The 25,470-nt window shown below is 39.8% G+C and overlaps 2 protein-coding genes across 4 annotated transcripts in view; one reads left to right on the top strand and one right to left on the bottom strand.

The window, feature by feature from the left end:
* lgr4 (leucine-rich repeat containing G protein-coupled receptor 4) overlaps nucleotides 1-17,832 on the top strand; it is a 33,221-nt gene extending 15,389 nt beyond the window's left edge. For 2 of the 3 annotated variants that reach the window (XM_085455377.1, XM_085455371.1), the window contains 16 exons: nucleotides 971-1,042; nucleotides 1,873-1,944; nucleotides 5,913-6,128; nucleotides 7,531-7,602; nucleotides 8,790-8,858; nucleotides 9,355-9,426; nucleotides 9,617-9,688; nucleotides 9,862-9,930; nucleotides 10,013-10,084; nucleotides 10,314-10,379; nucleotides 10,507-10,578; nucleotides 10,669-10,740; nucleotides 10,826-10,951; nucleotides 11,278-11,375; nucleotides 11,657-11,710; nucleotides 11,805-17,832. In XM_085455377.1, coding sequence (XP_085311503.1) covers nucleotides 971-1,042; nucleotides 1,873-1,944; nucleotides 5,913-6,128; nucleotides 7,531-7,602; nucleotides 8,790-8,858; nucleotides 9,355-9,426; nucleotides 9,617-9,688; nucleotides 9,862-9,930; nucleotides 10,013-10,084; nucleotides 10,314-10,379; nucleotides 10,507-10,578; nucleotides 10,669-10,740; nucleotides 10,826-10,951; nucleotides 11,278-11,375; nucleotides 11,657-11,710; nucleotides 11,805-13,213 — 2,683 coding nt within the window. In that variant the 3' untranslated portion in view covers nucleotides 13,214-17,832. The remainder of the gene's footprint in view (nucleotides 1-970; nucleotides 1,043-1,872; nucleotides 1,945-5,912; nucleotides 6,129-7,530; nucleotides 7,603-8,789; nucleotides 8,859-9,354; nucleotides 9,427-9,616; nucleotides 9,689-9,861; nucleotides 9,931-10,012; nucleotides 10,085-10,313; nucleotides 10,380-10,506; nucleotides 10,579-10,668; nucleotides 10,741-10,825; nucleotides 10,952-11,277; nucleotides 11,376-11,656; nucleotides 11,711-11,804) is intronic. The other variant, XM_085455381.1, reaches the window with a different exon arrangement.
* Nucleotides 17,833-19,919: 2,087 nt separating this feature from the next.
* mybpc3 (myosin binding protein C3) overlaps nucleotides 19,920-25,470 on the bottom strand; it is a 34,093-nt gene continuing 28,542 nt past the window's right edge. Inside the window, exons 27-31 of the mRNA XM_085455362.1 lie at nucleotides 25,267-25,406; nucleotides 22,433-22,592; nucleotides 22,208-22,344; nucleotides 21,427-21,613; nucleotides 19,920-20,336 (exon numbers count right to left, since the gene is read on the bottom strand). Of these exons, the coding sequence (XP_085311488.1) occupies nucleotides 20,275-20,336; nucleotides 21,427-21,613; nucleotides 22,208-22,344; nucleotides 22,433-22,592; nucleotides 25,267-25,406 (686 nt within the window). The 3' untranslated portion in view covers nucleotides 19,920-20,274. The remainder of the gene's footprint in view (nucleotides 20,337-21,426; nucleotides 21,614-22,207; nucleotides 22,345-22,432; nucleotides 22,593-25,266; nucleotides 25,407-25,470) is intronic.

Here is a 25,470-nt window from a genome sequence, read left to right as displayed (position 1 = left end):
ATGAGGATGTGCAGGTGGTCAGCACGAGACTCCTGCAGACTGTTCCAACATCTGCAGCAGTGCCGACAGAGACGCAAGACTTCACAAGGAAACGATCTTGAAGGGGGAGAGCGGAAGCATTTGAATCTATTGTGTTTTTTGCTTCTTATGTGTAGAGTTTACTAACTTTCTGACCTGACCTCTTCCTTAATCCAACCAATTAAATCTCTCAAATAAATTTGAACACGTGACATGCAGAGAAAGACAAATTTTAAGTCGGATAAACTGTCTTCTAATACACTCAGCCTTGATTCTCAGGCTCACACCCAGCAGCTCTTGTTGCAGGGAATTTAGCCTGGCCTGACTCGCATTGCAGAGTGATAAATCTGTTGCTAATCTCTCAGACTAGATAGGATACTTGGTCTCTGTATCCCAGTCAGTCTGTCCCATGCTTATTTACACCCATATTTCCTATATATTTCCTGTTTCCAACAGGAAAGGGAGTTGTCCCCTTAGCCTCAAATTATTCATAAATGCTCTGAAGGAGCTGTGTGATGATAAATGTAACAAGGCAGCACTGTTCAAAGGGAATAACTCTGCTTGTGTCAGCCTCAGAGAGGTGAATTATTTTTCACTCTCTCTAAAAAGAGCACTTCATAGTCATGCTTTGGAGGCTCAGAAAGGGATTTAAGCAGGGGATATCCAGGAACAGCTCTAATCTCTCATGGGTGACAGATGAAGTGACAACAGGCCAGGGGCACAGACGCATGTCTTTGACACTCCAGGCCCCGTGTTCACCCTGAGAGCTGGAACATGATATGCAGAGACGCTGGATATGAAGAAGTCCTCAACTGAATGCATAGCTTCAGAAATATAACAGAGTCTGCAGTTTTCTTACACTCTGTTCTGTTTTTGCTTAAATGCCTCTTGCAGCTTTTGATCATTTGAAAAATGTCTTAAATACAAGTTTGACTCTCTCTCTCTCACCCAGTCGACTTCCAGGAAATGACCTGTCGTTCATCCACCCCGAAGCCTTTTCTGGACTGCATCAGCTCAAAGTCCTGTAAGCATTTGCCTTCTCTGCCAATCTCAACACTCACATACCCCCGCAAACACACACAGACGCACTTACGGCTGTGACAGTGTTTTCTACACACTGGGGGAGAGAGTAAATATTGCAGTTTGCGGGAACATTGTGGCAGTGTCAGTTACTGACAGGCTGGGCATATACTTGGTTTAAACTAAATGTAGTTTTCCACCCCTTCCCCAACTATGACTGTGTATATGGGAATCCCCAACAGAGAACTGCGTACATGCTCTGCTTTAAAAGCTAGAACTCCAAAATTTACATCAGGCAGCACACCCTAGTGTGCTTGCACACAGGGAGTGACAAACAAAGCACAGTCCTGTAGATTGTGCACTTAGCCAAAAGTTCAAAGTCCTGCTGATATACAGGGGAAGTTTTGAATAGAAACTGCAAACAGAAACACATGGAAACATTATATGTGCATGTCAGATCCAGTGATTTATTCATGTTACTTATAAGTACACAAATGAAAATAATTGGCTTCAGGCAGACTAAGTTAATGTTCACTTCAGGTCAGGGTTTCTTCATATTTGTTTGCAAACTTTAGACTTTAGAGTTATTGTTAGACAGGAATGTGATGTTGTTTTAAGTTTATTAAACACACAAAAGTTGTGGGAGATTTTGTAGATTTTAGGTTGTCTGTATTTGCTCGGGGAAACTCCGTTTTCTAAAGCGAGTAATAATAGCCAAAGTGAAGCCACGTGATAGTGTACGAACGGGAACCTCAGGAAATGAATTTATTTATTTTGTAACAAGAGTTGAAATAATTGAAATATTCAGATATATTTTTTCCAATTTGTCCTCAGGATGCTCCAGAATAATCAGCTGAAGACGGTGCCAAACTCGGCACTGAAGAACCTTCACTCTCTCCAGTCTCTGTAAGTCATTTGCATGAACATACGTACACACACACATGCAGCATGTTTAAGCACGTGCCGGGTATTGTCTAGATAAAAATCCTTCAAGGATTCAAGTGGACCTTCCTCTCCTGCATCAACCTTGGAGGAAGCGATGCACAGGCCTGCTCCAGAGATTGTAATAGTTCTTTGTTATTGTATTACAGTGCTGTTTAGATATATTGTTTGATTAGTTATAAAAGGTTGTAAACTTCCAAACGTGGTCTCACAGGGGAAATAAAGTTTAGCCTCAACTCTGGACTGAAAACTGTCTGTTTTGGATTGCTTATGGAAAATGTGAATGGTCAAAAAGTGGAGATGCTGTTTTAAGTCCTGCTATTATTACTATAAACATACAGTGTTTCTATTAGAGAGGCTCAATCAATAACTAAAAAGCCTGTTTCTTCTAGAATTTACAGATACTGATGTGTTTTAAGTGTGTACTTAGGAATATGTACTGTAGTAACAAAGCACTCTTAGTGTATTAAGCAACTTACGGTGTGGAAATGGAATTTAACGTCAAACTAACAAGCCCATCCAAGATGGGTACTCACAAAGATGATAATGAAGCAACAGTAGCACTGCAGGACAGTTTATCTACTATGATATGTAACGATAACATTTGCTGCTGAAAATTTGCATAACAAATGTATGCAAATGGGTCTGTACTGTGCAGCTGAGCTTTTAGTTTCATGTTGTGAAAAACAGGAAAAAAAAATCGGCTGCGCTGATTTTTACTGGGATTATTTTTGGGGGGAGGGCTGTGTTGTATCTTCTTGCTGTGTTGATTAGTTGGCCCACAATTTTGGTGGTAAACATCTATGAGAGGGATCGCTTTTAAATTTACCACAAAGATTCCCAAATGTCAGATGATAAATCCCAGTTACTTTCGCAGTACCGCTATGTGATTCACAGTACTACCGTGTGGTTTAAACTGACTCCCAAAAGTTGTCTTCAGCAACTAATGAATAACTGAGTATCTTGGTTTTCAGCTTGTGCAGTATTTAGGATGTATTGTGTGTTCAGTACTAACTAGTAAACATTTATTTACTAAGCTGCAAAAATTAAGACAGTGACAGTTGTAAGCACTTTACCTCCTGAGCTTCATCGTGTTAGTGTTGACGTTGCAGATGTGTTGCCGTTAGGATTTAGCTGAACGCACAACCAGCATTATGTGTGACCATTAATAAACAAAAACATCAGTTATGTCCAAGTCTTTAAAATCACGTGCTGAATTTTTCTAATAACTGTTCTAGATGTAAGCATTTGTGCTGTAAACTGTATAGCCTTGTTGTCTCATGCCTGAGTGTGTGGTGGAGTTGCATTTATGTTGCGCACCAGGTGGACCAAGTTCTTGTAGATAGTGGCTCCTGTTTAATGTGTGACTGTACACAGCAATTTTACAGTAACTAAAATGTTGAGAGTGATTGTTGAAATGATTTATTTGCCTAATCTGTTTTGAGGCATTTGAACATTGTTTCAGTCATATCACATTCTTATCACTCCGCTGCTGTATTTGTAGGTGAGTCTTATTCAGCCAATCCGTTTCTAACGTTTCTGTTTGTTTCTGGAGTTTTTACGTTTGCTTGTAAGCATCGGCCTTTTCACAATTATCTTTTCCATTAACCCTCATATGTAGTGTCGTTTCACCAACTTCAAAATACCAGTTTCTTCAAGACACCACCTCTCTCCAGCACCGTGCCTTTGAGTTTGACAGAGACTAAAGTAGGAATGCATCCAGCTGGAGAAATGTGCTGAAAATTCTGCCTTCAGCTATAATCACTCCTCTGTATCCCTCCATATGTCCTCCCTTTTCTTTTTTCCGGCTTTCTTCTTCCTTTTTTAACAGATGTCTTTTCTCTGTTGGGGTTTTAGGGTCTGTAGCTGAAGTATTATGCACTGGCAGAGTAAGGACTTGGTTTGTATAAAGCCTGGAGAGAGCTAAATGTCAATCATGTCTGTTTTTCTTACAGGCCAGACACTTGAGGAATTTTGAGGGAGGGTGAGACACTCAGTTAGGGAGGATAGCAGGAGAACGTAACGTGGTTATGGTGAAAAGAGCACTTGTGCATTCATAATACTGTTTAAATCCTTTTTTTTTACCTTCTTGTTTATTTTTTTTTAATCCCAAAACTGTCAGTGATCAGAATTTTAGGATCTTGTTGGATCATTCATTGTACACGCAGATATTGCTTTTTTAAAATGTAAATTCTGTGAATTGTCTACAAAGAATTTGAGTTTGCTATATATGGCTACTAAATAAACATTCATGTCTTAGCTACGAGTTTGTGGGGACGTGGAGAATTTCAGGTGTTTCACTGTTTCTCAGAAGTGAGGGTTAAAAGTAGGCTGTGAGTTAAACCACTGTGGCAAAAGGGCCTGTCTTATGTTCTATAGAACATGCCAAAGAAACATGATGATATAGGTAATTTGCTTTTGACACCACCTAATATACAACATGGATAGTTTAAGAAAACGAGAGAAAGTAAAGAGAAAGATTTCCATTGTTGTCAGTAAATTTATGAATGTGTTACGCCCCACTTGTTATGTAATTTAAAATAAAACCCCTTTTCTATGAAATTCTGGTATTAGTCTCCATATTTATGTTGCGGCTTTTAAGCCGGGTTGTAACAGAATGTTTACGTGTTTAATACAATTTCTATCCAATTAAATAAAGTAGTAAGTATTAGTAAAAGTACTGGTTCTTATATAGTGCTTTTCTGCTCTACCTGAGCAATCAAAGCGCTTACTTGCCTAATTCACACAAGCAATTTTTACTGTGCGCAAGTGCTTCCTGTCTAACATTCACACTCTGATTGATAGGGATGCACGATTTTGCATAAAATGAGAATCACGATTTTTTGGCTTAGAATTGAGATCACGATTCTCTCACGATTCTCTTTTCCAGTATAAATATTTATTGCACTTATTAACTCCACATCAACTTCGTAACAGTTGAGACTGAACATAAAAACAATAAATAAACATAAAAACAACAAATGTCTCACGTTTTGTTGTTGTACTGCTTGAAATTCCGTCTCCACCGTTGCTCGACACTGTGTGTATAGAGCAGGTAGTGCAACAATAGAAAAATAGTTGCGGGACGGCACAGTGTAGCATTTGTCGAGGGTGTTGATCATTTTCCTAAATCCCTGGTTTTGCACAGTGTTGATGGGAGCCATATGTTTGGTCAGGTGATAAGTGATAGCCTCCGTAATTTCTTTGTGCCTGCGGGAGTTCGACGTGTATAGGGAAGCGCTGTATAAGGTTCCCGTTATTGATGTTTGGGTGGTTGACTGGGACGGATTTTCTCCTGTCACTTTCTCGTCATCCCTGACGTGCTCTCCGTTGTTTTTTCCCTGCTAATTTTAGCATCACTTGATGGATTGTCGGAGCATTACGGCTATCGTAGGCAGGAGCCTTGCGGAGTGATACGTACTGTGCTTCAACATAATATTACCGTATTGTGTGTGTATAACTTCTTTTTAAGTTTTGTGGATATTAAACATGGTTATGCTGAGGATATGTCAGCCAGTTTTCACTGGAAATGCCTTTTGGTTAAACTGTCAGCAAGGAATTTGCGTTTGCACTGTTAAATTTTTATATTTTTACAGCTGCTTGTTTCAGTGAAAATACATTGATGGGGTTTTTTGCACTAATAAAGTTGTGGAGTTGTAAAGTATTTTGTCTCGCGTCAATTATATTGTCAGTTATATCGTTATCGCAAATTTCCAAATATATTTTGTGATAAATATTTTTGGCCATATTGCCCTGCCCTAATATACTGTATATATATTTGCATAACAAATGTATACCAAGGGCTCAGAGAAAAGCTCAAGAAAATGTAGAGGGTGAAGGTAACGGTGCCATTATTGCAATGTAATTTCTATATGTATTTATTAAATCCAATCCAAAGTACAAATGCGTTTCCTATTTGCTCTCTTTTTTAGTCGCCTGGATGCCAACCATATTACAACTGTTCCAGATGACAGCTTTGAAAGCCTTCAGCAGCTGCGCCACCTCTGGTTGGATGATAACAACCTGATGGAGGTGCCCGTCGGTTCTCTGAGGCACCAGGCGAACCTTCAGGCTCTGACGTTGGCACTTAACCGCATCCTGTACATACCAGACAACGCCTTTGCAAACCTCACCAGTTTAGTTGTACTGTAAGTTATATTAAGCTTCTGTTTAATTGTGGTTTAGAATGAAAATCTGCACAGTAGCATTTGAGCGCAAATGTTTACAGTGTACTTGACAATTGTTCCTGGCCAGTCGGGCCAATGCTGCAGAGTGCAGGGCGGATGATGAACGTCATAGGGCACCAAACCGCCTTGTGCCTTAACTTTAGATGGATATAAATCTATAAATGATCTGTTGATAGTTGGTATAAATATCAAATTATTAACATCATGTTTAAGTAGCCTGCCTGTGAAACAGTTGCCATAAAAGTAAATTCCCCAGGATAGCTAAAGGACCTTTGCATGCAGTTTTCATAGAACTATACACAGAATAACTCAGCAGGAACAACTTGTTGGTGTACTTTTTGGAAAAACTATAATTAAGCAGGCAATGCGACTGCAAACATTCACATGGCCTGAGGGAGATGCCAAAGTGAAACTCCTCGGGGGTGGGTTGTCAATAAGATCAGGACGATTCTCAGGTTATAATGCCAGCACATGTTAACTCTCTATAGGGTGAGTTTAGCTATAGTTTAAAGGTACTTAAGTTTCTGAGTCATGTGTAAATCTCTTCTACTTGGCTGTATAATTAACATCATGTTAGTAAAATCTAAATGTATTGCCTGTGTTCCCATCTGAGTTAAGTAAGCTATAGTATGTGTTTTTTCATATATCATTTGTATTATTCTGTCATCACAAGTCAACATAAAATACCTTTCTTTGAGCTGAGCTTTAGCTATCAATGTATCCTCAGCTTGACTGCGGGTCAAACTCCAAACACAGACATACCATAGTTTATTTCCACAGCTTACAGCTTAATAAGTCAGCTAAACAGGTCGCTACTCATTCTCTGCTGTGTTTATGCACGAGGGCGTTTTTGCAGTGAAACGAGCCACAGGCACTGGACATCGCAAATCAATGTTAGCAAAATCTTTGCAAAAGGAGCTTGATGCTGAGCAGTGATGCAGAAGTTATGTTGTTTTATGTATTAAGGGAAATCCTAAAACCATCCTTTGCCAGGAGCTTGTACAAAAATGCGTTGCACTGCGAATCCAAGGGATTGTTCCAGACCTTTTTTTTTCACTGCTGCTGTTATATGTTCACATAAACACACGCTCAAGAACACACGCATTGAGTGGCATTGCTGCAGGGTTAGTATAAACACGTCAGAATAAACAGGAAGAAAAGACCTTGAATCTATTAGGCGAGGAGGACTCTTTGCATATACACATACAGCACAGACACCTGATTCACAAGCGCCATTCAGAAATCATGCATGGGATATTTTTGCAAAAGCTAAAAAGTAAATTAAAACCCACGAAGAATGATTGAATTATTTTATTTCTCTTTGGTACGACGGTCTTGCAGATCTGTGTTTTACCTTTTTCAGGCATCTTCACAACAACAGAATCAACGAGATAGGAGACAACTGTTTCTCTGGACTTGTAAACCTGGAGACGCTGTAAGTACACAGCAGTATGGTAATTGTTGTCGTGTGTGTGCGTGTGTGTGTGTGTGCGTGCGTGCGTGTGTGTTGGTGCTCCCACCCTCCTGTGCTTCAGTCCTCCAGACATCATTGTGTCCACTTCCTCCTTTAATTGCTCTAGGATAAATAGAGCAAAGTACATGATGCTTATCAAATCTGCCCTCCCACTGTTCACTTCCTACTGCCACAGAGCCATGAAAAACCTTTCAGTGACAGCCGTACCTCCTGGCAAATGGTTACTGTACAACACATAATCTGGTGGCACTTGCTCTGAGCCATTGTTGGTATTTACAGACACAGCACAGGGGACACAAGTAAGCTTATAAAACTAGTGCAGTATTACATTTCAACAGTTTTTTTAATGTATCTTTTTTCTTTAAGTGTGTAATATCTGTGGAGGCAGGAGGTTTAGCTGCTGACAGAAAGGTTTGGTAAGGACTTGAAGGGCTTTCTTTGCTTTTGCTGAATAGTGATTCATTCATACATTCAGGGGCAGACTCATTGTGGGTTATTGCATATGTTTATTAAGCAAAGAAAAATGCTTATGACTGAAACTGAATATGTCACAGTTCTGGAACCTGAACAAGGATATTGTCAACAATATTTATTTTTTTGCTTAAAATATGAACCGAGTAATAAATTGATTAAAAATGAATTATTAACTAGTTTCTTACAACACAGTGTACTTGGAAGCATTCAGTATTTTAATATTTAATAGATTAATGTGCTTTTGTTATATTTAGAGAAACGAGCAGGGGTTTTTTCTGGAGCTAGGCCTTTGGGGGAAGAAACAGGCTCAATTGATCAGTAGATCATTAGAGGCAATAAGTCTCTGTTACCTTATTTGACAGAAATCAATGCATTTCCCCATTATGTGTGACCATTAATAAACAAAAACATCAGTTATGTCCGAGTACATGAAACCCCAATTAACAAAAGTGTTTATAAAATATTTACAGGGCTGATAATTTTCCTTTGACTCTGGCTAAAATGTGTGTATGTGGGGGGGGCACGCAATATTGCGTGACTCTGTGCTGGCCTTAGTCACAAAACCAGTCTTTCCTCCTAATTGTAGATGTCCTTGTTTGAATGTTGCATTGATTTTTGGATGCGAAACAGGATGGATGAAACTGCACTGATTTCCTGTGTCTCTCTCTGTCTAGAGATCTTAACTTCAACAACCTGAAGGTTTTTCCCAAAGCAATACAGGCCCTCCCCAAACTGAAAGAGCTGTGAGTATACTGCCCCATTTCTACTGCCCGAGAAAGACATTTTGTACTGTTACTAAAGTCAGGAAACTTTTAATGCCTCACTGAGGCAAGTTGCTGTCTTTTTTTCTGGTTTAAAAAAGGACAGATGTGTAATGAGGAAAATATTAATTATATTAAATATTAGAGGATTAGACACATGTATACTGAAATTATTTTAAGCTACCTTCATTTCTGTGACTGTTTCTGTTTGTCACACACAGAAACAAAATATTCTGTTGACTTTAATGCTGTTACATCGTTATATATCTGAGCTTTTACCTTTTGGATATGATGTTTAAAGAGAAATAGATAACATGTTTTTTTGATAAAATTTTTTTAAAGCATTTGACACTCACTGATAGAATCATTATGTCTTTTTTTTTTTAAACTTTGGCTTAGAGTATGTGAAATTAAGTAATGTGTATGCCACGTGTTGAACTGTGGAAAGTTTACTGACACTGCCACCTTCTCTCTTTAGTGGGTTTCATAGCAATGATATTGCTTCCATACCCGAGGGGGCCTTCCACAACAATCCCCTGCTGAAAACCATGTAAGGTCCAACTCTCCCCTCTGACTTGCAGACACTCATTTATAAACAGACATGGCACACTCATAGCTTAACTTTGTAAATACGCCATATACAAGTTTGAGGCTTCAGAAAGATGAATGTCCAGAAGATGGTGCCATTCTTGCATAGTGAATGACTTTTGCTTTGAATTCTCCCCCCTCTGCTCTCCCAGACATCTTTATGACAACCCTCTGTCGTTCGTGGGCGCGTCAGCTTTCCAGAACCTGTCCAGCCTGCACTCACTGTAAGTCCCTCCGTCAGGCTCAACTCCTGACAGATGGTAGTGCTGAATAAAAATATATGAAAAAGGCAATTTGAATGTGCTCTAAGAGTCAGTCAGTCTTATTTAAGTCACACCATCTCACACTTTGATCTCTGTAATAATGATTTTACTATTCTTCAAACTTGTGTTTTCAGGATGTTGCGTGGCGCCAGTATGATGCAGGACTTCCCCATCCTTACATGGACTAACAACCTTGAGAGTCTGTAAGTGAACTCAGATGTGGCATCTTTCTCTGCTTGTGCGATTTTGTGTTTCAGAAGTGACTGAGTAGCTTTTCATATTCAGGACCCTCTCGGGCACCAAGATATCATCCATACCCACTGATCTGTGCGAGGACCTCAAAGTGCTGCGAACGCTGTAAGAAACATTCTCTTTCCTGTTACCTACAGCAGGTAATTGATCATTAGGAAAATACAAAGAGAGCAGAGTAGGTCGAACAGTGCATAGTGTTTTAGTAAGGTCTGTGCACTCATTTTTACAGACCAGTTATCACTGAATGGAACAGTCCAACCTTTTTGTCTTTGTTCTTTCATTTTAATTTGTCCCAGTTGTGCAGTTATTGAAGCTGTTTCTTTTCCTCCATCAGCGACATGTCCTACAATGAGATAAAACAGTTACCTTCCCTCCAGGGCTGCACCCAGCTGCAGGAGATGTGAGTGAAGATCGAAAAGCCATTACACAAAAGAAAGCTTTAAAAGGCAGAAAAAATAAACAAATAAGGCGATTAAAGAAATGTTTGCTTGTTTATAACCTGATAAAATTATGTTTCCCATTTACAGAAACTTTCAGCACAATCATATTGAAAAAATTAACCGAGACACTTTCCAAGGTCTCTCTGCTCTCCGTTTACTGTAAGTCCACTTAGTCATGCACTTCCTTGATGCAATATAAACAAATGTTTTTATGCCTGATTTGTGAATTCACTGAGTTATGTTACACAGAGACCTGAGTAGAAATGAAATCCGAGTTATCCACAGAGATGCTTTCCTCACCCTCAGGGCGCTCACCAACCTGTGAGTAGGACCTTCAGTCACACTGTTTGGTGTCACTCTCTGTGCCCTACAAAATTAAACTGTCTGTGTGCAATCATTTCTGCAGAGACCTGAGTATGAACTCTCTCACTGGGATTCCAACAGCTGGACTGAGTGTGCTCAGTCAGCTGAAACTCTCCGGGAACCCGCAGATGAAAAATGTGCTAACTGCAAATAACCTGCCTAAACTCAGGTGAGAATGACGCTGTGTAGGCTGAGGACATGTAAGTGTAAAATACACTTGCATGCTTAGACAAAGAGGGCAAGTAGTTTTCAAGAACTGAAAAGCATACATGGTGCACACAAGTATAAACTGAACAGTTATCCCTCAGTACAGCAAAGAGAAACAAATCAACAATGGTATAGAAAAACTGAGGAAAACACAACAGCTTCCACGAATGAGGAGGCTAATCCACATCTAAATACTACTATTGGAAGCAATCAGAAGGGCCAGAAATGTATATATGACACTTAAATCTGCCAGTGCTATTAAATGATAAACATTTTCTTTTTTTTAAGGTCCATTTCTGTCCCTTACGCCTACCAGTGCTGTGCATTCGTTGGATGTGACTCAGTGACGACTTCTTTTGAGAAAGAGCACATGAAGAAAACTGCAGGTGGGGATGGCGGACATGTTAACTGCATGTGTTATTGAAGTAAAAAGATTGTTTGCAGTGTTAGTGTTACTCCATCTTACTAACATTAAAAATTGTGCTATATTTCCTGGCTGTCATGAGGTTGTAAAATTCCCCAAAAAAAGATATAAAAAAATGTAAATTACATTTAAATTGAAAGTATCACAGAGAGCTTAAACAGCAATGTTACTAGTTTGGATTGAGTTTAAAAAACAAAAAAACACTTTCCCCTCTTAGTATATCCATTTTCTTTCTTGTTGCAGGTGGGGAAGATGTGGAAAAAATCTCAATGGTTATGCATTGTTCTCCTTCACCAGGTAGTCAGCTTTTGTGTTTATCAATCAGTGTTAAAGATTTGAAATAATCCCAAAAAAGATAATAACTAAATTTGTCATATTGTTGGCTTTTCAGGAGCTTTCAAGCCTTGTGAACACCTCTTGGGTAACTGGATGATCCGTCTGACAGTCTGGTTCATCTGCCTGGTGTCGCTGGTCTTTAACAGCCTGGTGCTGGTGGCCACCTTCTCTCCCTCACATCGAGCTGCTGCCCATTCCCACTGCCCGACCCCGTCTCTTTCTCCAGCCAGGCTGCTGATGGGGCTGCTGGCTCTGGCCAACCTGCTCACGGGCTTGTACGTCGGCGTGCTGACTGTGCTCGATGTTGCTACGTGGGGATCCTTCGCTGAGTTTGGGGTGTGGTGGGAGATGGGACCCGGCTGTCAGATCACAGGAGTTCTGGCCGTCTTCTCGTCAGAGTGGTCAGTCTTGTTGCTGTCATTGGCAGCCGTGGAGCGCAGCGTGGCCGTGCGGATGATTCTTGGGAAGGTCATGATGTCGCCCAGGAGGAGTGCCAGCAGCCGTCGCGGGTGCTTAAGAGGAGATCGACGCTTCAGCCTTGCTGCAGGATTGCTGGCGCTGCTGGCCGCCGCTGGGGCCTGCCTGCCTCTCGTGACCTCCGGTGATCAGTCTTCCTCTCCTCTCTGCCTGCCGTTTGCCGGCGGTGAGCGTCCAGCTTTGAGTGTTACGGTCATTTTGGTGCTGCTCAACGCCGTGGCCTACCTGTTCACCGCAGCTGTGTACACCCAGTTGTACTGCACACTGGGCAGGGTGGAGCTGGCAGATCCGGAGCAGACGGGTGCCCTGAGACACATCGCCTGGCTCATCTTCACCAACTGCATCTTCTTCTGTCCTGTGGCGGCGTTCTCTTTTGCCCCCCTCCTGACTGGCTCCACAGCTGGTGGCCCGGAGATTGCCAAGACCGTCACCCTCATCTTCTTCCCGCTGCCCGCTTGCCTGAACCCAGTGCTGTATGTGTTCTTCAGCCCAGCCTTCAGGGAGGACTGGCTGAGACTACGCAGTCGCAGAAGTTCAACCAGGGAGATGAAGACCACCACAGAAGGTCACCGAGATGACAGTGGCGGAGGGTCTGAGCTCACAGACGGGGGCTCCTCCACACACCTGGGCTTTGACTGTGGGATGTACTCGCAGCTTTGCGGTGAGGTGGTTGTTTGTGAGCAGTGTGAGGCAGCACTGCGTGCCAGGACCTGCTCTTCCCCCTCGTCCTCCACAGTCTGTAGACACTTGGTCAAGTCCCACAGTTGTCCCACCCTCCTGGTTGGAGCTGCGGCATACCAGCGCTCGGAGGGGTTTTGGGGAGACAGCAGCACGCCGTCTGCACAGTCTGAGTACGCAGACGAGGGGGACTCTTTTGTGTCAGATAGCTCGGACCAGATTCAGGCGTGTGGCCGAGCTTGCTTTTGTCAGAGCAGAGGCCTTCCTCTTGTACACTACTCATACAACATACCTCGAGTCAAGGACTAATGACGCATCTGTGTCATGTGAACTTGGATGCTACAAGAATAAACGTTTTTATATCAAACAGCAAAATGTGCCAACTACCCTACGATTCAGCAAGCACTTAGTTTCTAATAACTGTGTTAACAGACACAGCCAATCATTTAAAGGGAACTTGGTTTTTTGAACTGAGAAACAGTTTCTAGGAGACCTGAACCGAGAAAGTTGCATCACAAACTGGTCGACAAAGGATCTCGCAAAGGAAAATGTTGCCACCGGTGCCTGCGTCTGCAAGCCTCCATGTATGTGTTAATGATTTTTTTTGCCCTGTTTCACCTGTACTTATAAGCTTTTAAATTTTTAATTATTATACATCTTGTCAATTTTTAAAGTTTCTTCACAGCAACTTTTGATTTCAGAATTTTTGTTTCTTTTACAAAAATGTAGCAAATGTAATAATCACGCTAAACTTTCATGTATGAATGTAACTTTCAGGTGGTCTTCACCTAGCGGGGGGGATAATATAAAGTCAGCAATAACTTCTGCCCTGCCTGCGTGTGATTGTAAAGTGTCTAAAATAGTCTAAAACAAACATGTCTTTACTTTAAGAGAATGTGATTAAAAGTAGCAGATATCACTGTTTCAGCAACAACTAGGCACAGCGGATGTGAAAGATTATTTATTGTTTGAGTAGCATTAAGTCTCTGGCTGGGTGGAGACAGTTTCTGGCCTCTGAATGATAAATACAGTGTAATAACAAGCATTCACCAAAAAAACAGCACCTTTATTAGTTTTTCCTCACCAAAAAACCAAAACAAGCACTCTCATGCAGGTTCATGTCACAATTTTTGATCTTTCTTATGGAAAATTCCAGTTATTTTAAAATCTGGGCCTTATTTTCATATTTGTTTTTCCTTTTTGAGCTATTTGTTTGCTAAATTACAGAGCGATGCATGCTGTTAGCCTTTTCAGTACAATGACACTTAAATGAGATCTGCCTAGGCCTGATACTCAGATTGGTTGTGGCCTACAGGGTGATTGTTAATGGTGCTGAATGCAGAGTATTTATAAGCATAAACTGCTCAAAAATTGAATCCTATGAATAATAATAATAAAAAAAGAAATCATTTAAATCACAGGAATAAACCAATATTTTGGGAAATGTGCTTGTTTGCTTAGAGCAGACCTTTCCAAAGTGTGGGGCCCGCCCCCCTAGGGGGGGCGCAGAGCCATTGCAGGGGGGCGCGGTATGAAAAGGGGGGGAAAAACAAAACGCATGGACACTGCTAGCACGGGGCAGCCACAGAAACGCAAAGCAGGAGATGAAGCATAGCTGAATATGTTTCCAAGGTAGTTGCCAAGGTAGGTCTCCCCTGCATAATTGGTTTCCCCTTCGTCGGGAGCAGCGCTGGGCTCTCCAAATCACGGACAAACAGCATCCCACATTCGTGATTTTTAGTTCACAAACACTTGTAATGACTAACTACTCCTGACATTTTGGAGATGTTAGCTCTTTATACAGTAAAGTTACAGTGGGATACAAATAATATCAGGCTGATCCTGCCACGATTTGTTCCCCCGGTTCAAATCACGGACAAACAGTATCCTACAGCTGTTTATGTTTTTAAACCCATTTTGCACAGAGAGGCATTTTTTGAAAAATGTATTGATAGCAATGTTGAATATTATTACACAGGAAAAAAACAACTACATGTAAAATAATTACACCGTGACGCCTTTGCCTTTCTAAATAGAGGGACAGTAACTGTGTATGTATATGTAAGCGTGTAAAACCTGCAGATAGAGACAAAATACTGTTAATCTGACTATCTGCCATTCTGCAATTCATCTCATGTAAACAATAACGTGGCGCACAGCGTGACGTGAAAAAGGCACATACCTTTGACGTTGCGTGACGAACTCTGTATTCCTCGTAAACAGGTAGACGCAAAAAAGGAGTTTTAAAAAGTCGGTGATTCGAAACACAGTTTACGTGTGGACGAAACAGCTGCGTTGTCAAAAATACCCGTGTAGGTGCGGACGTAGCATAAAAGAGTTAGTAGTTTATTTTATTACTACCTGTAATTTATTGCAGTTTACTTGTATTTGCTTAATTGTTTACTAAATGTTTGAGGTGTGAAATAAACTGCAATGGAGCAAAATAAGGGTGTGTGCGTGCGAGGGGGGGCGCGAACATTTTTCTTGTAAAACAGGGGTGTCAAACTCAAATACACAGTGGGCCAAAATTCAAAACTGGAACAAAGTCGCGGGCTAACATTAATATTTATTGAAAAAAAAAAAATCTTCCTCTAGATATAAGAATGAATCTTTTCTTATGGACTCAAACAAGTTTTGCTGAAAAACTGAATATGGAACAAGCAAAGCTTAATACTAAACAATATATATATTAGCTGTATAATACCAGTAGGCCAGCTCTAATAGTAATTTGGTATGGCTTCGCGGGCCAAATGTAATTAGGCTGCGGGCCAAATTTGGCCCGCGGGCCAGTTTGACACCTATGTTGTAAAACAAAGGGGGGCCTAGCAAAAAAAATTTGGGAACCACTGGCTTAGGGTAAGATGACAGCCAGCAGCTTGTTAGCTTAGCCAGGCTTTTTCTTTTGTATTCGTTTTTTTATCCACCTGCTGCTCTAGCTCTATGTTTAGCAAACATTTACAACCCTGGATTTACTTCAGAGCATGGAAACTCACATATATGTTGCAAAAAAAAGGCAATAAACAGTCTACGAATTTAAATCAGCTACATTTATGCTGGTTATACTACAAAAAAGTGCAGAGCTACCCGCTGTGGTGACCCCTTGTGGCAATGGAGCAGCCAAAACTTGCTTTTTATATACTATTGATTGAAGTCGTATACATATTAAACAGATTTTGGCTCATGAGCAAGAAAAAAAAAACATGAATATCATCCAAGACAAAAACATGAATGTAATACTGCTTTCACTTTCACGTGATTTGAACACTACACAAGACTGGCAGCCAGCTGAGTTGACAAGATGGTGCATTAGCATTGCCAATAAGTATGAAATGGACGAGGGGGCGGTTGTTAGTCACCCACAGATATTTAAAGACAAGCATCTGCAGTGTGCTCTTGTATTAAAAGGTATTTGTGTGCAGGCTGTGTGTTTCCTGTATATGATGGATTGACTAGTAAATATGTGATGGTACAAAAAAAAAGAAGGAAAATAAGGCCTTGATTTAAAAAGAAAAGGAAGATTTATCTATAACAGATTGACTACTTTAACTCTGCTGTTTGAGACTTCTCAGACTTAACTGAGAAGTTATACTGAGTCCCGTCCGTCTAGCTGATCAGAAAAGCATTTTTTAATGCTTCAAAGTAAAATGTAAGTCTTTCCATCCTGAGAGCTGACCTAAGTGAAGCTGTGTTTGACGAGGGATTGGCTGGTGTTGTGCTAGAGCATGATTGTACACATTGAGGTGGATACACCCTCTGAGCATGTATTCACAAGTGCACGTCATGTGAGCGCTTTGGAATTCAGGCAATGTAGGGAAACATTTTCTTCCACCAATAAAAAGTTCTTGTGTTCTTCTACTGCAACTTTCAATTTCGGCGTTTCGACTCCTATCTTCTGTTTTCACACACCAGACAACTGAGTGTGTAAATAAGTTCACTTACTAAAATGTCTCGCTGACTGTTTGAGATGTCTGATGCGCCACGTGGTGAAAATGTATGCCTTTCTTTCTTTCTTTCTTTCTTTCTTTCTTTCTTTCTTTCTTTCTTTCTTTCTTTCTTTCTTTCTTTCTTTCTTTCTTTCTTTCTTTCTTTCTTTCTTTCTTTCTTTCTTTCTTTCTTTCTTTCTTTCTGTGTAGTTTTGATTATTGTTATTTGTTTCTGTGTCTGTCTGTAAATTATTTGAACACAGATAATCAAGAATGGGATGCTAACTACGGAAGCTACCTCCTCAACTGTAGTGGCTACCAACAGTGATTTGTTCATTTTTTTGTTTTTTCTTTTTTTTTGCATTCTTGGCTTTACATTGACAGAGGATAGGTGACAAATTAAAGGAAAACTCAAATGCCTGACATCCATGCAGTGGGGTGGATTCGGAGGCTTTGCTGTGCTTTGTTGTTATGTTTAGGTCTGCTTGTCTCTCTGCAAAATAGAACTTTTCCTTGGCGACTAGCTACACAGCTTATCCTGTGGTGACGCATTTCTGTCATCATATGAGCAGTCTCTTCCAGGATGATAATCCCACAGGGCATGAGGGATCATTTAATCGTTAATAATGTTTGTCATGTGTTCACAGTCGCTAGATCTCAGCACCTATGGGAGATTGTAGACTGATAAGTTAGACGGGGCTCTCCGGCACCGTCATCCAAACAGACTTGTAGAATAAATGAATGAATGAATGCCACACCTTACATAGGGCTTAAAGTTGGCCTTTCCTTTAATTTGTCACCTCTGTTTGTACATCGTTTTAGTTCTTTGCAAATTGTGGGAGGAATCTATGTACTGTATACTGTGATTTTTTTTTTAACCAACCTTAAACTATGAATTTTTTTGGTTTTATGTTTTATAGGTATGAACCTGCAGAATAATACAGATTATATATAAAGTATCTCACTTATTGTCAGTTTGAATTAAATCTTACTAGTTTTACACGTGAGATCTCCCCGAGTTGTTTTTATTCTGTTAAAGTAGAAAAAAAGCTATTTCTTTAAATTTTGAATGAATAAAATTGGATGAACACAATAATTCTTGTACTTTTGTGTTGCTTTTAAGACCATGAAAGTCCTATTCACAAACCAGCATCTGGCACTATATGAGAGGAAAGGTCATTTGTTTGCTTGCTTGTACCACATTTGAAGTGACTTGAGCCAGTTGCTCTGTCCACATGTTCAGTTGAGGTACAACTGATGAATTAAAGTGAGGAGTTATCAGTCTTATTACCCAGTATGTGATGGATACACAAAACTTTGTACCATTTCTGCCACTAAATGTAAATTACAGAAACTTAGTTGATCTTCAAGCTAACAATGTGATTAATTACACAATGCTAGTTCTGAGCCAGAGCCTTAAAAAACCAGGACAAGGCTTCTTGGATGGAGAAATGAAGCCAATGTGAAAGTGTCTTCAACCTGCCTGCAGTGTCTCTGAAGGCCACCAGATGGCGATAGTTGTGGTTGCAAAAAGACTGCCGGTCCTGTAGAGGTCTATGGGAAAATTGCTCTCTGTCTTGACCTCTCTGAAGACTTTCTTGCTGAGTTTATGGACTCACTTAACCAATTTGGGTCATGCTGAATGAAATGTAATTCTGTTTTGTAACTCTTCAAGATATTCTATTTCAAAATGGTGGATTATATGTGGTATGAAACCGCACACTCATTGGCTAAAGAGATATCAGTCACTAGTCAGTAGCCAGTGAGTTGTCAAAACACCTTGCAAAAAACAGAGATGCTCTAAAGCATTTATCAAGTATGTTCCAGGTGACCCTGTGACACGTACAAGGCTCTCTGGATCTTTTGCAGCTGTACGCTGAAAGGGCACGGGAAATATTTACATTCAAGGCATCAAAGGAATAACTGTTGAGTGATCTTACAGGAGCCCACTATGGAGCAAAGCCAGAATGTGCTCTACTCTACATTTAATCACATCCCGGCTATTCTAGCCCTTCACATAGTTCAGGCACATGCCTTACAGCTCTGGCTTTAAAAAGGCTTTGTTACAATAAAACTAAGCTCTCAGAAACTCGTATCAATTGCACCAGACTTCTGAGTATCAGTGGCAGGCTTTGGGGGTTTTCAAAAAATCCTTGCTGCACTATAATGTAATACCACCTACATATACAGTACACTTCTTGATTTCTTAGTTTTTTTTTTCATATTTCACATTACTGTGGATGAATTTTGGCCCACTCTTCTCTGTAGAATTGCTTTAATTCAGACACATTGGAGGATTTTTGAGCATGAACAGCCTGTTTAAGGTCATGCAAAAACAAGTCTGTTGGATTTAAGTCCAGAGATTGACTAGGCCAATCCAACACCTGCATTCATGCCATGCAGAGGTGGACTTGCTGGTGTGTTTCTAATCATTGCCCTGCTGCATAAGTCAAGTACTCTTTACCTCCGGATGTTCTCCTTTACTGGTAGAGAGCAGAATTCATGGTTTCATCAACTATGGCAATTTGTCCAGGTCCTGAAGCAGCGAAGCAGCCCCAGAACATCATACTACCACCACCATGTTTTACTGTTGATGTTCTTTCTATGAAGTTTTAATGCAAGATGTAACAGGACTCAAACTTTCCATAAAGTTCAGCTTTTGTCTCATCAGTCCACAGAATATTTCCCCAAAAGTCTTGGGGATCAACAAGAGGTCTTTTGGCAAATTTAAGATGAGTCTTTGTATTCTTTTTGGTCAGCAGTGGTTTTCTCCTTGGAGCTCCCCTATAGATGTGATTTTTTCCCTTTCATATTGTTGAATCAAGAACTCAGACCTTAACTGAGGACTGAGGTCTGTAGTTTTTTTTTCTTTTTTCCAAAAAGAAAAATGTGATTAATCATAGTTAATTCATGATTTAACACGGTGGTTGTAAGTCTGTTTTGAATTTACTCAGGTTATTTTTGTCCAATATTGTGTAAACTTTGATGATCTTAAATGTAAATGTGAAAAGAAATTAAAAAGTAGAAAGACAGCAAATACATAGTCCTCACAGCTCTGTACACTACATGACTGAAAAAAAATCACTTAGTAATTCTGTTTTCAAGTAATTTTTATGCACACAAATCAGCCCAGACAAGCAGCAAATCAGACAGTAGTTTCCTAAATATTGATACTATTTACTAAACACTGTTATCTCTGTTATCAATACCAAGAACTGGACTGAAATAAAGATCATTGTTTGGGATAATTAATAATAAATACTTATAGCAAAATGAAAATAAAGGAACAGCAAATTCAGTGAGCCCCATTCACTTCTGTCATCCAGTGGTTTACATGACACTAATATAACAGTGAGGATAACATGATGTGAGATGACTGCAGGAGAGGAAAGCAGCACATAAACATAAAAAGGATGTGGAGCTGAACTCTGAGATGCCATCTTCTCTTCAGTTGGCTTCTTGAATTTTTTCCTTCTTGGGCTCCTTCTTATCTTCTCTAGTAATTTGAGCTGCAAGGCAGGGGGGATTTTTATTCAGTAAAAACAAAACAAAAAAGTACTTAATCTGTTAGGTGCTGAGTAGGTAACATTAATGTCTGTAGTGTGTTTTTACTGTTTTATTGGTTTTTAAAAAATGCTGAAAGTTCACTGAAAGTCACACCTCCACATAACTGAGGAGAGTTGCACAGCTTGGCGATGATTGTCTGTAGATTCAATTAATAATTATTGTTGAATTAAAAATAAATGAATACAGCTGAACTGTTTAAACATTCTCAGTGGACATTTAAAACCTCATAAATGTGGAGACTGTAATAAAGTCCATAATTCTCTGTCAAATCCCTCCTAAGAACTTATCATATTATCATCATATTACAGATTATTTTGGAGCTTGACAGGGTAAATTATGACAATTAAAAATGCCAACTTTTACTCTGTGCAAATGTGATTTTATTTTTATGTTTGCAGTTATGACAGAAATTGCAAATCAGTTTTTAACAGGATTATTTTTCTGCAGCACAATTTAGAGCTCTATAATTTCCCAATAATCCCCAAGACATTATCTCAGAAAGAACTTCATAAAATGTTAGTATTTAACAGAAAAAACAGAAAAGGCTCGGCTGGTTTAATTCATAATTTAAATGAATTGTTAGTTGGACTCAAAGGACTTCAGCAGAAACTTGTTTATCTCTTAGTAAGTGTGCAGCCTGAGAGCCAATTCAGGATGTGGGGAAATATCAAACTGAATGGGTTTCTTTATCTTTCTTTGTTAATGAATGTCCAATTTTACTCATGGAATAAATACATAAATACAAGACTGTTGTGTCGAAGATTTTCTGGGGTGTGTGGTCAGTTAATATTTTCCAAGAAACCATTTCACATCAAATGTGGATGGTTTTTTTTTTTTGTATTCTGCTATTAACACTAAAATATATTTATATATTTTTCTTTAATTATTTGATGAGTTCATGTGTGCGTGAATGTTTTTCTTTAAGAACAAACAAGGGAGGTGGAAGGGGGTGTTAAAGGAGGATGCTGGAGAAAAAGTGCAGTCTAAGTGGGGCATGCAAAAGAGGACACATGCATTTCATGAACTACTTACGGCGAACCTCCAGTTTACACTCCACTGTGTCTTCACCGCTGTCGTTGACTGCTTTGCACGTATACACCCCCCCATCAAATGGACAGGGCTTACGGATCTCCAGCGTCAGGACACCTTGCTTACTGATCATCCTGTACTTGGCTTCATTTGAGATGTCCATTTTGTTTTTGTACCATGTTACTTTGGGCTAATAAGGGAGGAAAAGTAGAATTATGTAAGTATATATTTTTGGGAAAAGATTTTGGAAAGCAGTTTAAATGTTGATTGAATAACATAATAATAATACAATTAATACTACTACTACTACTAATAATAATAATAAAGATTTCAGGGTGGTCAAGATTATAATGATTACAGTTTGTTCAGTGACTTCCTCTCCACCACAGCTTCAAAAGTTTCCAGTTTGTAGCCAATCACAGAGCCAGCTTTGCTGATCTGTTCATTCAGCGTGCTGGAGTCTTGCTCATAGGGGGTCATCTGATGGTGGGGTTTTCTCTGTACTAGTTTAGGATTTGTAAAGTGCTTATTTATTTGCTTATTTATTTGCATTCCTGAAGTTTTTCTGATAGAGTTATTCTTTCTATCTATATCTATCTATCTATCTATCTATCTACACACACACACACACACACACACACACACACACACACACACACACACACACACACTTATGGTCTAAAAAATTGTTAAGCACTGTATATAAGCAGAGGAAAATGTTTAACAAGGTTTAATTCTAGTAAAAGTGAATATCTTTGAAACATCTAATTCATACCCTACAGACCTTTGGTATTCCTCGCACGGCGCAGCTTAGGGTGGCGTTGTATCCTGCTATGACAGAACGGTCCACCAAAGGGCGTGTAAACTTGGGAGCCTCTGTAAAGTCATGATCCTTGTAGTTGGGTGGCTTGTATATGATACCTGAGATGACAATTGGATAATTTCCTTTCAGTTCCAAAGAGCATATAATCATAACCACAAGTGCATCACACTGGCTATATTTGCTCACCTGTTTTCTGAATGTAAACACTGTCTTTTGTGCAGTACGGCTCTGGGCTGAGGCCCACAAGGTTTATGGAAAAGACTCGGAACACGTACTCATTCCCCATGATGAGGTCGGACACAACACAATGGGTTCGGCGGTACTGATCATGGACTGTATACCATTCCTTCACATTAATTTCAAAAAACACACGAAAAAACAGATTGAGTGTTTAAGTACCACTTTAAAGACAAATGTAACTGAATGAGTGAGGAAAAAGAATGAATCATCATACTTTTATAAATTGGTTTTATTTAGAGTCCAGAAGGGTGTCATTCATAATTATTTAAGTTTTCAGCTTAAAGACACCTGAAGCTACTCTGGATGGCTATGATAATATTTCATTTTATGACATTTAATCTTTACATTAAGGCACAGCCCACATAAAGTTACACAGGATATATTGTTTGTTCACTGAGACAAGGGTTTATTTAAAGGACACCTGCCCTAAGTGCTTTTATCTATGCCACATAACAGGTACACTGTTTTTGGTAACATGATAATAAACACTCCTACCTCACTATGTTGCAAGCAAACTTAATTTGATCTAATAATAATGGCTGGAGTGAAACATGAGCACTTGCTGTGCTGGCAGGGGAACAATGGTCCTGCGTCACTGTGCAGACAATCTGGACCAGCTCAAAGCTACAAGGATAAGATTAGGACATTCCTGGCTGACACTGTTCCTGGCGGCTCGAGGTGGAGGATGGTGGCAGTTGGAGCTCTTGCCAGGAGGCCAGATATTACATCACTAGTGACCCACAGAGGAAAGTTACTGGGAAGAGTCTGAATTTGACTTTAAAAAACAAGAATTGGGTGTTCAAGATCAAATTTATTTGCAGTTTTCGATAATCCACACAGGATCAAACGTTGGCAAAAAGGCTCAAATATACACAACGGGTTCGCCATTAAAGTCACTTTAATTTTTTAATAAGTGGTTTTGAAAGGTTCTGCCTTATATCTTAACAAGCACTCACTGGAGTAACCAATACTAACAATAGGATCTAGGAAGGAGAATTGTAGAATTGGGAAGGTCTCTTGGAGACGTTTCTAAACAACTGCAGATTTCAAGATAAGGAGTTTACACAATTGTACGTAACTACAAGTTATTTAGATCTGCTACCATTTTGCTAAGGTCAGAAAGAAATTTAAACATCAGATGAGAACCACCAAGGCTCAAAGCTGCCACTAACTGGAAACTGTTGGAACACCAGTATTACCGTTCACAATAAGGTTTAAATCGCCACAGACTGAGAGGTTATTGACCACAGCAGAAGCCTTTGCTCCAAAATCAGCATTTTCAAGGTGGACTGAAGTTTGCAGCTGCACACCCGAACAGGCCAAATGACTTCTAGAGAAAAGTTTTGTGCTTTGATGAGACAAAAATTAAGATGTTTAGCCAAAATGACAAGAGGTATGTTTGGAGGAGTAAAACGTACCAACTCTTAAGCATGGTCAAAGTGGTAACATCATACTTTGGGGCTGCTTTTCTACCAGTGGTACTGCTGCATTGCACAAAGTGGACGGAATAATCAAACTTGGACACAGACGGATGTTCCAAAAAGACAATGATCCCAAACACACATCAAAACCTGCTTTGCAGTGGATAAAACGTTTAGCTTCTTTCGCGAACCTCCCAACCTAAACCCTACTGAAAATGTGTAGGCCTCCTTAGAAATTGGGTCTGTGTGATGCCAGAGGCTTGTTGATGGCCACCAGAAGTATCTGGTCAAGGTGCAACTTGATAAGGGACAATTAACCAAATACCATAGGTTAACAGCTGAAAGAAATTATTTAAAAAACAAATTACTATAATATTACTCGCCTCTGTCAGTGCGCCCCAGGGTGGCTGTGGCTACAATGTAGCTTGCCATCACCAGTGTGTGAATGGGTGGATGACTGGTTGTGTAAAGCGCTTTGGGGTCCTTAGGGACTAGTAAAGCACTATACAAATACAGGACATTTACCGTTACCATTTATGCCCATGATGAGTTTATGTAAACTTAAAAACTGTATGTAAACTGACCACAACTGTAATATACTGACTGACTAAGTTGGTGCTGGGAGCAGGCTGTGGTGGATAAGTAGGGCTTGCTTGAGAGTCCCAAGCCTCATTGATTTAATAAATCTTTGTTAACTGCTGACTTATATTTAGACTTTGTTAACTTAAAAAATAGTTTTGTTACCTAAATGTAACCAAACTATGCAGATGTTTCCAAATACAAATTCCAGAAACCAAACTTCTCCCGTGTGCCAGCAGAAACTGCATGTTCAGCATAAGCTGCTGTAATTAGAGGATATGTTCCAGGAGGGAGACTAAAATATTAATCTGACCTCATCCAGGACCACAGACGGTTGGGCCAGGGAGAAAGAAATTTAGATTTGAGTGTTATTATCTCTTCTACCTAACCTGACCACTGGAGAAACGCACTAGCAACAAAAATTACCAAAGGTTCCCCATGTGGAACATATTGCACAAATTTCTATTACTGGCACAGGTACCATAAAGTTGGAACAGGCATGGTACCACAAGAAAGTGGAGCAAAAGTGCTTCCAATAGATTCTGTCCACCAGGATTTTCCTAACCTGAACGTCTGCTCTATGTAACTTTTGGTACTGAAACGTGGAAAAAGGGACAGGAAAGTATTAGGTAAATTAAAACATTAAATTAATCTCTGCTTTTATTGAATTGAGCTGCTCATTATTGGGTGGAAAAGCATGGAAAAACATGCTAAAAGCAAAAGCGAGAACTAGTGTTTGGATCCAGCTGGACTCCAAAAAGCTTTCTAGCGCAGTCTCACCATAGTCTTTTTGTCGGCTTTCTGAATGGTGTAACCGGTTATTTCACAGTTTCCGTTGTCCTTTGGAGGCTTCCACTCAAGCGCCACATTAAAACCCCAGGTATCAACAATCTTTAGAGCCTCAGGAGGGCCTGGGAGGTCTGTAGAAGGAAAAAAAAATAGGAGCTCTCATTCAGTGCCCACTGACAAAACATCTGTGGTGCT

The sequence above is a fragment of the Copadichromis virginalis genome, linkage group LG1 (genome assembly GCF_057382275.1).
Source record: "Copadichromis virginalis isolate Kocher_CV1m ecotype Utaka linkage group LG1, C_Virginalis_male_GT1.1, whole genome shotgun sequence".
Taxonomy (NCBI): Eukaryota; Metazoa; Chordata; class Actinopteri; order Cichliformes; family Cichlidae; genus Copadichromis; species Copadichromis virginalis.
Note: the sequence above shows the minus strand (reverse complement) of the source record. Positions and strands in the feature narration are given on the sequence as shown.